This window comes from Aulostomus chinensis, chromosome 15 (assembly GCF_037954235.1).
Source record: "Aulostomus chinensis isolate RoL2024-O1b breed Wild chromosome 15, RoL_Achi_v1.0, whole genome shotgun sequence".
Classification (NCBI taxonomy): Eukaryota; Metazoa; Chordata; class Actinopteri; order Syngnathiformes; family Aulostomidae; genus Aulostomus; species Aulostomus chinensis.
This window is the reverse complement of record NC_141334.1, coordinates 17,565,925-17,577,475: the sequence shown is the minus strand read 5'-3', so window position 1 is coordinate 17,577,475 and position 11,551 is coordinate 17,565,925. Positions and strand designations below refer to the sequence as shown.

General features: G+C 44.0%; 1 protein-coding gene across 2 annotated transcripts; it reads right to left on the bottom strand.

Moving 5' to 3' along the window:
- Positions 1 to 5,894: 5,894 nt before the first annotated feature.
- On the bottom strand, positions 5,895 to 9,093 carry LOC147248995 (uncharacterized). 2 transcript variants are annotated; one of them, XR_015119471.1, is made up of 4 exons: positions 8,665 to 9,093; positions 8,031 to 8,525; positions 6,362 to 7,835; positions 5,895 to 6,178 (listed from the first exon to the last, which is right to left on the bottom strand). XR_015119471.1 is itself a non-coding variant. In XM_086226372.1 (3 exons), the coding sequence occupies exons 1-3, from the start codon at positions 9,046 to 9,048 to the stop codon at positions 6,465 to 6,467; spliced, it is 2,250 nt and encodes a 749-aa protein (XP_086082498.1). In that variant the 5' UTR covers positions 9,049 to 9,093; the 3' UTR covers positions 6,251 to 6,464. The 2 variants fall into 2 exon arrangements, 1 of the variants encoding a protein (XP_086082498.1); XM_086226372.1 differs by lacking the exon at positions 5,895 to 6,178 and having other exon boundaries at positions 6,251 to 7,835.
- Positions 9,094 to 11,551: the final 2,458 nt, after the last annotated feature.

Sequence of the window (11,551 nt, the reverse complement as noted above, 5' to 3'; positions counted from 1 at the left end):
GTTCAAGCTTTAAGTTATGAAAACAAGATATGTTACACATTTAGAATCTGAAATGTTTTTAGAGCAAAAAGAAATGCAGGAACTTGTGTCGACAGGGAAACTCAATGTGTTCTTGTGGAGAAATAAAACCCGTTCAGTTAAAAGCAAATCCCAGAGTCCGCCGGAGTCTCTGGCTGCAACATAATCAGTCCCAAACTCTTTGTTCACACGATAAAATGCTTCTCCTTTGTCAAAGTGACGTCATTTGGTCTGAACAGAATGAGGGCCTGCAGTCTTGTTCATGTTGACCTCAAGAGTTCAGTGAAAAATCTTGAAAATGGCTTAGACAGGGATGCTTTCATGGAGTGTTTTCAGATTCAGCAAAAGCAGGATGTGGACAATCCCAGCTCCAAGATGAAACAAAGTGGCATTCAATATGTTGCCATGTCTCCTTTTGTTGTTCACACTTATTCTGCATCACAGCTGCAGATTCTTCATGAACCACAGAAGAAGAAGAATTGTTTGTTATACATGGATGCAACGGGCAGTTTATTTGCAAAACCTCACCCCTCCAGCCAGTCAGTACTGAACTATGCAGTTTGTGCACCATGTCAGTCTACAACCAAAACTGTGGTTCCTGTGGCAGAAATGCTGACCTCAGATCAAAGTACTGCAACCTTTCCACACTGGCTGACTTGCCTGCGTCGAGACTACAAGCTGTTCAGGAAACACTTGAAGCCACAAAAAGTTGAAACTCATTTCAGTCGGGCCCTGATCCATGCAGTTGTTCAGGCGTTTAACCCTGTCAGCATTCAGGAGTATCTGCAGCTTTGTTTTCAGGTGTGCCAAGAGTGCAAATGACTGTGATACACCTCTGTGCTGCTCACATGCTTAAGCTCATGGGTATGAAACTGAGCAAAGTGCAATGCAGAAAAGAAATCAACCATTTTTTTCTGTACTGCTTTGCCCTTCTCCAAAAGGCCTCAGATTTTTGTGTGATCTTGTCCATTGTTAAGTCTGTAGTGTTGTTTTTTTCCTCAAGGACTGAGACAAAAGTGTGCCTGGAACATCGATCATTTTTCCTTGAATTTCCTCTCCCTTTTCCAACATAAAATAACAACATTCATGTCTATAGGTTCACGATGGCGTGTTCATTTTGCTGTACGTGAGTGATTTTGTTAATATTTGTTACGTAGGTTAGTGTGGTTAGATTTTTTTTTTTCTGTCCTGTGGGGGGTTGTTGCGGTGTTCCTCTTGGCACACTGTCTTAAGGTGGGGGGTGTTATGTCCCCTAGGGGCCTCTTGGGGTTGCTATAATGTTTTTCCTTAGCTGGACCTAATGTGGAACCTGGAACACCCCTGGCGCCTGCCTTTAAATGGGCCGCTCCCTCTTGCTCTCGTGGTCTTTCTTTGTCTCCTATTTGGTCCCTTGCGGTCACCCTGTTTTTAACCTCCCTCTGCTTGCTCCCTCACAGGACCCCAGGTTCCTCAGTCTTTAGTTTGGTTATGTTGGTTTCATCTTATACTTCGTTCCACACCCTTCAACACTCGCACCCACACTCAGTCTCATACATGCACACCTACACTACTGATCTTACTGATGACTCATTTGCATATTGTGTGTACTTTAGTTTGCATTATTTTTGATTTGATCTAATTTGGTTTGATTGGTCCAATTTGGTTAATAAAGTTATTCTTTGTTAAATCGTATCCATGGTGTCGTTCTCCTTTTGTTGTGTGACCTTTGAGCCAGGTCATAACAGCAAATATGTTTGGAAAAGTGCTCTTCAGATACAGGGTTTTGTTATCATGATCAAAGGAAACACTGTGTACTCGCTTATTCCGATACCATAGTGGTTAAGTTTGTTAGTTTGAGAGTAAAGCAAGTTTCATTGTTTAAAGTTTTCAAGCCCCATTTGTCCACTGTGGACAGAGAGCCACTATTGGGGAATTCTGCTCTGTTGCTGTCAGTGGAACTGATGAAACAGGCTGACTGGAGACAGGGCTCAGACCACCACTGTGGACTTGCTGTCCAAGAAGAATAAACTTCATATTACATGCATCGAGGTTTCATTATTTCCATAATTCCGATGTTTCAGACCATTCTTTCCAGTGATGAGAAGCCCCACTTTTCTTTGAAAGGCCGGTGGGTCCCAATCATCTTTGATGATGATATGCAGCTGGACAGCATTGTGAAGGACCTGTCAGACTTCCTTGACAGCTGGGACACCCTCTCTCCTGAAGTCTGCACCATGGTGTCCTCCAACAGGATCAAATATATCCGGACCATAAGGCTTTCAGAGGAAGGTCAGTGGCTATTTGACTTACATTTAGGAACATAAACACATGAATGACAGTATTCCTGTTCCTTGTGCACTACAATTAAGAGAAGTGTTGGTCGTTGAGATTTGACCTCAGAAGATGTTACATTTCCTGTTCTATGAAGCACATATATTTCTGTTAGTTTCCATCTTTCAGTGCAGTACACTTGACAAGTTACGCCCCCAAAAACCCACAACATGTGAGTTCTCGTAAAAAAACAACATTTTTCTATCATTTTTCTTTAATAAATAGTAACTACATGTGGTCGAAGAAAAATGATAAAATAAAAGGAGGAGTGATATCACATTGGAACAGAAAAAAGAGCAAAGGAAAATAGGAAATAACAAATCCATTGATTGAAGTGAGAGAACTGCAGGAATGTGGAACAGAGGAGAAAGAAGGTGGAGAGAGTAAGATGATGGAAAACTTTAAATGTTGCCTTCAACATAAAAGCAGAATCACAGACTCATGAAAATTAAGTATTAGGAACTTAGCTGACTTTGTTCGAAGGAATTGTACAAGACACCAACAAACGGAACGGCTAAAAGGTCCAAGCAGGCAGGAAGAAGCTCTTAAAAAAACTATTGAACAATCTTTGTGACAGAGGGGCAGAACCAAGGGGCAGCAGCCTCACATTATAATACATAACATTATGCTGTTATGCTATTGATGTACTTGTAACACACCTTTCTAAATGAAGAGTAAAGCTATCAAACATCTGAATTAATTTCCTTTTTGTAAAGTATGTCTAGGTGACACAGTGCAGTGTGTTACTCATGACTTGCAGGTCTACATTGTAAACTCTTGATCGTGGGGTAGAATCAAGATCATGTCTGCAGGAAGGCAGGAGGTCAGGTGGCGAGCAAAGGAGGGAACACAGGACAACTGGTGGCTCGGAAAAGGAGAGCAGGGTCTGAAATAACGGCAGATGTTAGGAAAACCAACAAACTGATCACTCATCAAAGATTCATGAGTTTGATGAGTACTGACAGAAAAGGTTCCCTGGACATGTCCTCATATTGTTCCAATGAAAACCAAGCACACTCACAGCTAAAGGGGTTGTAACACAGGCAACAGTCAAGGCTCCACAAGAGGTGAGAAAAATGACAGTGTCGGAAGCTGTGGGAGCGGTGGAACGTGGGCCGATGGAGCAAAGGTGAGGGCGCATCCTAATGTTGGGAGGTACATCTCCAAATGACCACTGTCTGAAGATGTGTTGAATGTTTCTCAAGAGAGAAACATACATTTCTACTTTTGTTTTGAAGTGAGAAGGAAGAACTATACATGTTTCTCCCAAACAAGATGGAGAGACGGGTGATAGAAAAATCCGGTTCTCAACCTGGACCTGTTCTGAAATGCGCCTTTTTGGCATTCATTCATTCATTCATCGTCTTCCGCTTATCCCTTACTATAGTAAGGGTCGTGGGGGGGTGGAGCCTATACCAGCAGCCTTTAGATGAGAGGCAGGGTTCCCCCTGGACAGGTCACCAGTCCATCACAGGGCCAGCACATAGAGACAGACAACCATTCACACTCACAGTCACACCTACGGTCAATTTAGAGTATCAATCAGCCTCGTCCTCTCTTGATGTCTTTGGACTGTGGGAGGAAGCTGGAGTACCAGAGAGAACCCACACAGGAACAGGGAGAACATGGAGACTCCACACAGAAAGATCCTTTGATGGAGCCGGGACTCAAACCAGGAACCTTCTTGCTGTGAGGCGACAGTGTTATGTTACACATTTATAATCTGAAATGTGTTTAGGGCAAAAAGAAATGCAGGAACTTGTGTCGACAGGGAAACTCAATGTGTTCTTGTGGAGAAATAAAACCCGTTCAGTTAAAAGCAAATCCCAGAGTCCGCCGGAGTCTCTGGCTGCAACATAATCAGTCCCAAACTCTTTGTTCACACGATAAAATGCTTCTCCTTTGTCAAAGTGACGTCATTTGGTCTGGACAGAATGAGGGCCTGCAGTCTTGTTCATGCTGACCTCAAGAGTTCAGTGAAAAATCTTGAAAATGGCTTAGACAGGGATGCTTTCATGGAGTGTTTTCAGATTCAGCAAAAGCAGGATGTGGACAATCCCAGCTCCATTTTTTTGGCATTGCAAAAAAATAAAAAATAAATAAAGGTTTGACAAATCAGAGACTGTCTTTTTATGAGTCTGCCACCTCTGCAGGATAATCCAGTCTAGATTTGACAAGTCTAGGTGCAGTGGTTTTTCATCTGGACCTGGTCTAATCTGGTCCATATTCTGAAAAAAGCAGTAAAATGTGCCTTTATTGCATTTTCACAAATAAAATACAGGTTTCACGAATCAGACACTGTCTTTTTATGAGTCTGCCACCTCTGCAGGATAATCCAGTCCAGATTTGACAAGTCTAGGTGCAGTGGTTTTTCATCTGGACCTGGTCTCATGTGGTCTATATGCTGATAAAAGCAGTGAAATGTGATTTATTGCATTTTCACAAATCAAAAAAAGGTTTCACAAATCAGAGTATGTCTTTTTAGGAGTCTGCCACCTCTGCAGGATAATCCAGTCCAGATTTGACAAGTCTCGGTGCAATGGTTTTTCATCTGGACCTGGTCTAATGTGGACCAGATGAGGAAAAAAGCAGTAAAATGTGGATTTATTGCAATCTCATAAATCAAATAAAGGTTTCACAAATCATAGACTTTCTTTTTATGAGTCTGCCACCTCTGCAGGATAATCCAGTCCAGATTTGACAAGTCTGGGTTCAGTGGTTTTTCATCTAGATCTGGTCTACTGTGGTCAATATGCTGAAAAAAGCAGTGAAATGTGATTTATTGCATTTTTATAAATCAAATAAAGGTTTCACGAATCAGAGACTGTCTTTTAATGAGTCTGCCACCTCTGCAGGATAATCCAGTCCAGATTTGACAAGTCTAGGTGCAGTGGTTTTTCATCTGGACCTGGTTTTATGAGGTCTAGGAATACAACAGAAATGGAGGAATATCCCCTTTGGCATTTTCACAAATAGAATAAAAGTTTCACAAATACATTCGTGGGTGTCAGGCAAAGTTCATGTTTTACCCAAAAGGTCTAAAATGTTTTCACATCAAAAAGTGTCCCAAAAAAAAGACATCAGGGCAGAAACAGTCGCCGTCCACGTTACGTTCACATCCCCTTGAAAGTGCTTGGTTTTCTTTGCATTGGTTTCACAAATATTAAAATGTTGGATGCATGGATTGGTTTTAATCCATGCAGGTCCCCTGTTCAAGAGTTTTCTATTCTTAAGAAACAACTGAACTGATATCAGTACTTCATGAGTACGATTGATGTCATGTATGTTTTGAGGCTCAGATCAAACAAGTGATTTCTACTAAATCACATTTCTTCAGTGAAAAAAAAAATCTGAGGATCTTTTGGAGTGGAGAAGCTGATCTAATAAATACTGACTCTGGATCAGCACGAACCACTCAGAGCTGTGTTGAGAATATAGACCCCCATCAACAAACACAACCACTTCCATATGTTTGAAGGTAGAAAACAGGAATTACATCATGACTCCTTTATAATTAAACAATCCAATACAAAATGATGAATATCAGGGTTGTTTTTTTTTTTAATAAATAACAATTTACAAAATTCACATAATTCACAAACACTGAACTATTATTGGAAATCGGACACCAAATGAAAAGTTCCATGTTGTCCTTCTGGTCAAAGATGAAGAAAATGGGGCCCTGACTTTGTCCCCTCCCCTTCGTTCCCCTCATATGTGGCCAGGTCAGGCCAGGTGTTGTCTCCTTCCATCTTTGGTATCCTGGGTTGGACTGTGAGCCCCAGGAAGAGGTGTCTGCTGGGCTCAGCTCCACAAAGGCCTGGTGAAAGTCCTCCATCACTGGTGCTTCCTTTTTTAGAAATGAAATACAATGGAAATTCATGAAGACAACCTTCTAATAATGATAATAGACTGGATCTGTTCTGGTTGTCACATACATATCTCAGCAGTCCAGTCCAAAAGGGGGAAATTAGGTAGATTATTCATTCAGACATATTCAAACTTTCACAGGTCCAGCCCTAAAATCTCTTACCTGGTCCTTTTAGTGAAGAGGTTTTCCATGTCCGTCTCTCTGAGCTGCCTCCCAGACCAGGACCCTTGAGCCTGCTGCAGGTGTTGATCCAAAGCTCTCACAGCTAAAACAGGGTCCTGGGTTTCCTGAGACTTGGGACATGGCTGGAACTTTTCAGAAGCTCGATCTCCTTCTTCAGGTCGAGCAACTGTTTCCTGTGAGCAGAGGGTTTCACCTTCATCCTCTCTTGCTCTTGTCGAGCCTGGATTTGTGCCAGCCTCAACGCAGATGCTGCCTCAGCACGTTCGGCTTCCTTCAGCCGCGCTTCTCCGTGCTGATACATTTCAGCAGCCTCCTGGCTAAGTTTCTCCCCCTCCTTGGCTTTTTTCATGACCTCCAGGGCCATGTTTGTCACGCTCTCTTTCTCTTTGTCCAGCTCCTCTCTCTGTTGCTTCAGAGTCTCTCTCTCCTGTGCCACAACCATCTCCTTCTCTCTCAGCTCTTCAGCACGACGCCTCAGTCCCTCTTGTTCCTGTGCCACTCTGCTGGCCTCTTGTTCAGCCTTCTGACGTCTTTCCTTTTCCTTGGCATGGAAGTTCTTCCAGTCTTCTGCCAGCTTCCTCTTCTCCTCTGCCCAGTCTTGCATCACTGTCCTGTACTCTGCTGTCACTTCTCCAAGCTGCTGCTCACTTTCACACAGCTGAGCTTTCACTTTTTCCAACTGGGCGGAGACATCGTTGCAGGTCTCACGCAGTTGTGTGTTGCTCTGGGCTGCCGACTCCTCAAGACACTTCACATTAGCCTTGTGTGTCATTTCCAAGACTTCTACGTCCTTTCTATGCTGCTGCTGGACACTCTGGAGCAACGTCTGGCTCTGGTCTCGCTCCAGTTGCAGAGCTTTTACCAGTTCCTCCAGCTGGAGGATACGAGCCTGATCCACTTGTCGCTGTTCAGTCAGTTCCGTGAGCTTCGACTGCATCAGCTGCTGTTGTTCTAACAGCTGCTGCAGATTGAAACAGCTTTGTCCTGGAACTGCTCCCTGGGCGTTCTTTCCTGTGGCAGGAGAGGCGTGATTGGTTGGGCTGGGTTGTTGGTGGTTGTTGAGGAAAGGAAGAGGCTTTGTTTGTTTGGCCGTGTGTGTGGAGGTCTCCTGGAGGAACTCTCCGGCATCGCTGGCAAGGAATTCTTCCAGCCGGTGTCTTGTATTGCGGGATCGAGTAGAGGTGTTGTGTCTAGGTGCTTTGTCTTGGCCGACAGTCTTCTGGCAGGGAACGATCCCTGCAGGGGTAGCAGGGGACTGACCAGGTCCACTTGTGGGGTTGTCATTTGACAGGGTCTTCTCTGAGCCACCCTGACTCCATTTTCCTGGCAGTTTTTCTTCATCCTTAAATAAACTATGAATGAACTCATCTGAAGCTGTCAGACTTTCAGATCCCTTCTGGTTGTTCGTAGCAGGCTTGTTGGGGCTCATCTGGAAGCCACTTCGTCCAGTATTCTGAAAATAAGTTAAAGAAGGACAATAAACACTCACTGCTTGAACAGACTGCATAAATATTATTTGTAACGAGTATATTTCACTTCAAGTACACTTCAATAAACGAGATGTTAGTGAGAACAAATAGAATGTTGCTTTTTCTCCAGGTATCTTTGTCTGTCTGCTAACATGGGGGTGTAAATGGGTCAGAATTACCGGGCGCAGCTGCCTTGGCAGATTCAGCTTGTCTTCTCCGTCCTCTCTCACTTGTCCTCTGGAGACCTCTGGCTTTGTTTGTTTGGCCGTGTGTGTGGAGGTCTCCTGGAGGAACTCTCTGGCATCGCTGGCAAGGAATTCTTCTAGTCGGTCTCTTTTGTTGAGGGATCGAGTGGAGGTGCTGGGTCTTGGTTCTTTGTCTTGGCTGAACACACTGTCATCATCCATCTTAAATCTGACAGTCTTCCGGCGGGGAAGGGTCCCTGCAGGGGTTGCAGGGGACTGACCAGGTCCAGTTGTGGGGTTGTCGTTTGTCAGGGTCTTCTCTGAGCCACCCTGACTCCATTTTCCGTTTCCTGGTTCTGCTATTTTTTCATCATCCTTAAACAAATTATGAACAAACTCATCTAAGGATGATAGACTTTCAGATCCTTTGTTCTTGTCCTTCATAGCAGGCTTGTTGCTGCTCAGCTGGAAGCCATTTAATGCAGTATCCTGAAATGAATTAAATAATGTAAGTTAACAGTAATAACATAAAAAGAACTGTATTCTTTGTGTGTGTGTGTGTGTGTGTGTGTGTGTGTGTGTGTGTGTGTGTGTGTGTGTGTGTGTGTGTGTATGGGTCAGTAATTACCGGGCACTGCTTCACTGTCAGATTCTTCAGCTGAGGCTTGATTGTCTGCTGTTGTCCAGCAAAAACCTCTTCGGTTTTCTTCCCTCTGTCAGGGGTGGGTTGCTGGTGGGTGTGGATTAATGGACCCACATGTTCTCCCAGGCCTTGAGCCTTGTCCTTGAGGCCTGGCCTGTCAGCGCTGGCTGACTTGTCTTCCTGAGGCTGTTTCTTAAGGCTTTTGAAGACGTTCTGTTTCACGTGGCTTTCAGGTTTTGTGGACCTTGTGGAATTCTCATTCTCAGGTCGAGTGGAAGTGTTGGCTTTTGAACCTGAAACACGAAACAGCCTATCAAGTAATTCTTTATTGGGACCTCCAGGTCCTCTCTTCTTGCTGCCTTTGGACATGTTGAAACTTTGAATCAGTTGCCTTCAAAGTTGTGTGAGGAACTGTTGATCCTGCATTTCTGGATCCGTTGTCTCATACATGACATCACAACATCAGAGGTTTTGCTGTCACCTGCCAAGTCAGTCTGTGATGTCGTCTGTCATTTTTCTTCACTGACAAATCACTGCCAGTGATGAGTCAGCAAATTCTGACACAGATGTCTCACCGTTTTGGTGAAGTAATGCAGCGTTTTAAATAACGGAGTTGAAGCAGTAACTGATGTACTTTTTTTGGTCCCTTTTTCTCTCTCTTGATCCTGTGATGGTTTTGATAAACGCCAGTAAAGTTTCTCTTCGGTCTCTGACGTCCTCGACCCTGGAGTGCAGATCCAGGCTCCCTCTTCATCACTCTTACACAGTAAAATGCATCTGAACAACTTTGTCTACAAAACAGTGAATTACCTCATGTCAGACAGTCATTCTGCGTGATGTGACTCAGGACATTACACACGTTTCCCAGCCACTCTTTTTATCAACTGTGATCCAATTCAGTTGCTGAAACACAGGAAGTCCAATGTGAGTGTGTGAAGGAAGCTTTAACACACTGTAATTAGTAGCTTTGTCTCTGATGCACTGTGATGGACCACCAGCTTCTTCTTCCATTCAATTGCTGCTGAGAACAGAAAGATGTTATTTCCCATTAAAGACTTCAGTTTGAATAGACGACATCCATGGAGTTTATTCTGGTCAAATAACACACACTGTAATTTTTTGTTTCTGATGTGCTGTGGATTTCCGATGTGCTGTGGATTTCCAAGTGTGTCGCCATGGCATACCAGCAGGTGGCTGCATAGTCAAAGTGGCCTTGAGCAGGTTGAGAGACCTGAGTGACCACCAGATCCTTCACCAGACGGTGGGGCTCCAATGTCAAGTTTGAGTTCAAGCACCCTGACCCTTCACCTTTGACTATCGGAAATTTACCCCCCTGTTCAGACTCAAACTGCTCAGTTTGGTTTTTAATCTTTTGTGTCTTGAATTTGTGTTTTTTTTATTTTGGCTCAAATCACAGAATATCAAGCAGTTGTGTTCGTGGTGTGTTCACAGTGATTGATTAATTTTTCATGTCATTGTCAGGTTATTTTGTTGATTTTACAACTATCAGAAGAATTGTTTTTCCAGTCATTTCAGTTTCAGGAAATTCTTTTCTTGTATTCATTGAAAGATAAAAGTTTCGATAAATAACCTTTTTTTCTGTGTTGTTATGAAATGTTGTGTTTCGATTGATGATGTAATTGTTAGACCTGCCTTCACCAGGCGACCAGAATCAGCACAAGAGGAGACAAAGTGTCCACACAAGGAGCTCAAGGTTTAACAAACAAGGTTTATTAGTGTACAGTGGTCAAGGTTTCTCTGAGACACAACAAACAAGTAAGATGCTAATAAAACGCACGGGGCGCAAAAAACTAAAATTTGGCAAAACACTATAACTAAACGCGGGCAGCACTATAAGCTGAAGGAACGATAACAAAAGGCGACCACCAGACTAACTCTGGGGTGAAATAAGAATTTGGGGGAAAAATAAATCAAGGCTGAGGAATCAGCGAGCCAAATAGAATGGGAACGGAAATCTAAGGAAATCAAAAGGTCAGCACTCAGCTGCTATAATCCGACAAATAGCTTTAACAAAAATACTACAGAAATACTGGGTCTTCTGGCACACCTTAGTGGCTCAGGAAAAAGTGGAGCAAAATCACACTTAGAAAAAGTAACAATCAACGAGGAGGTCTCTCTACTCGGACTAGAAAAGTAACAATGAGAAAAAACTAGAACAGCGACGAGACAGCAAACTCGGGAAAAAAACTTACAAAATGCACAGAAGGTGAGCAGGTCAAGACGACGGATGCTATTTAATATTCCGGCACACGGACACAACCAGCTCGGACTTAAATACCCGGGGGGGGGGGGGGGGTAATCAGGGAATGGATTCAGCTGGTGTTTCCTGTGTGCCGCAGAGTGACTGACAAAGGGAGCAGCCAATCACCAACCAACAGGGGCGGAGCTCGGAACTGGGTGGAGAGAGGGAAATGGCACATGAATGCAGGATCATAACAGTACCCCCCCCCCCCCAATGAACGACACCTGGCATTTTACCTGGTTTATCTGGATACTTCGTGTAAAAATCCTTGAGCAGAGTGGGGTCGACAATGAGCGCCTTCGAAATCCAAGAGCGTTCCTCAGGACCGTACCCTGCCCAGTCGATGAGGTATTGGTAACCACGCCCTCTTCTCCACACATCCAAGATTTCAGTCACCGTGTAAACAGGCCCTCCATCAACCATACGGGGGGGGCGGAGGGGCGTCGGCCGGAGGGTGCAGGTTACTGTCCACCACGGCTTGATGAGAGACAAGTGGAAAACAGGATGGACTTTTAGCGCTGCTGGCAGAGTGAGGCAAACTGAACTGGCATTGATTATCTTCGCAATGGTGTAGGGACCAATAAAATGAGGTGCCAGCTTCTTGGACTC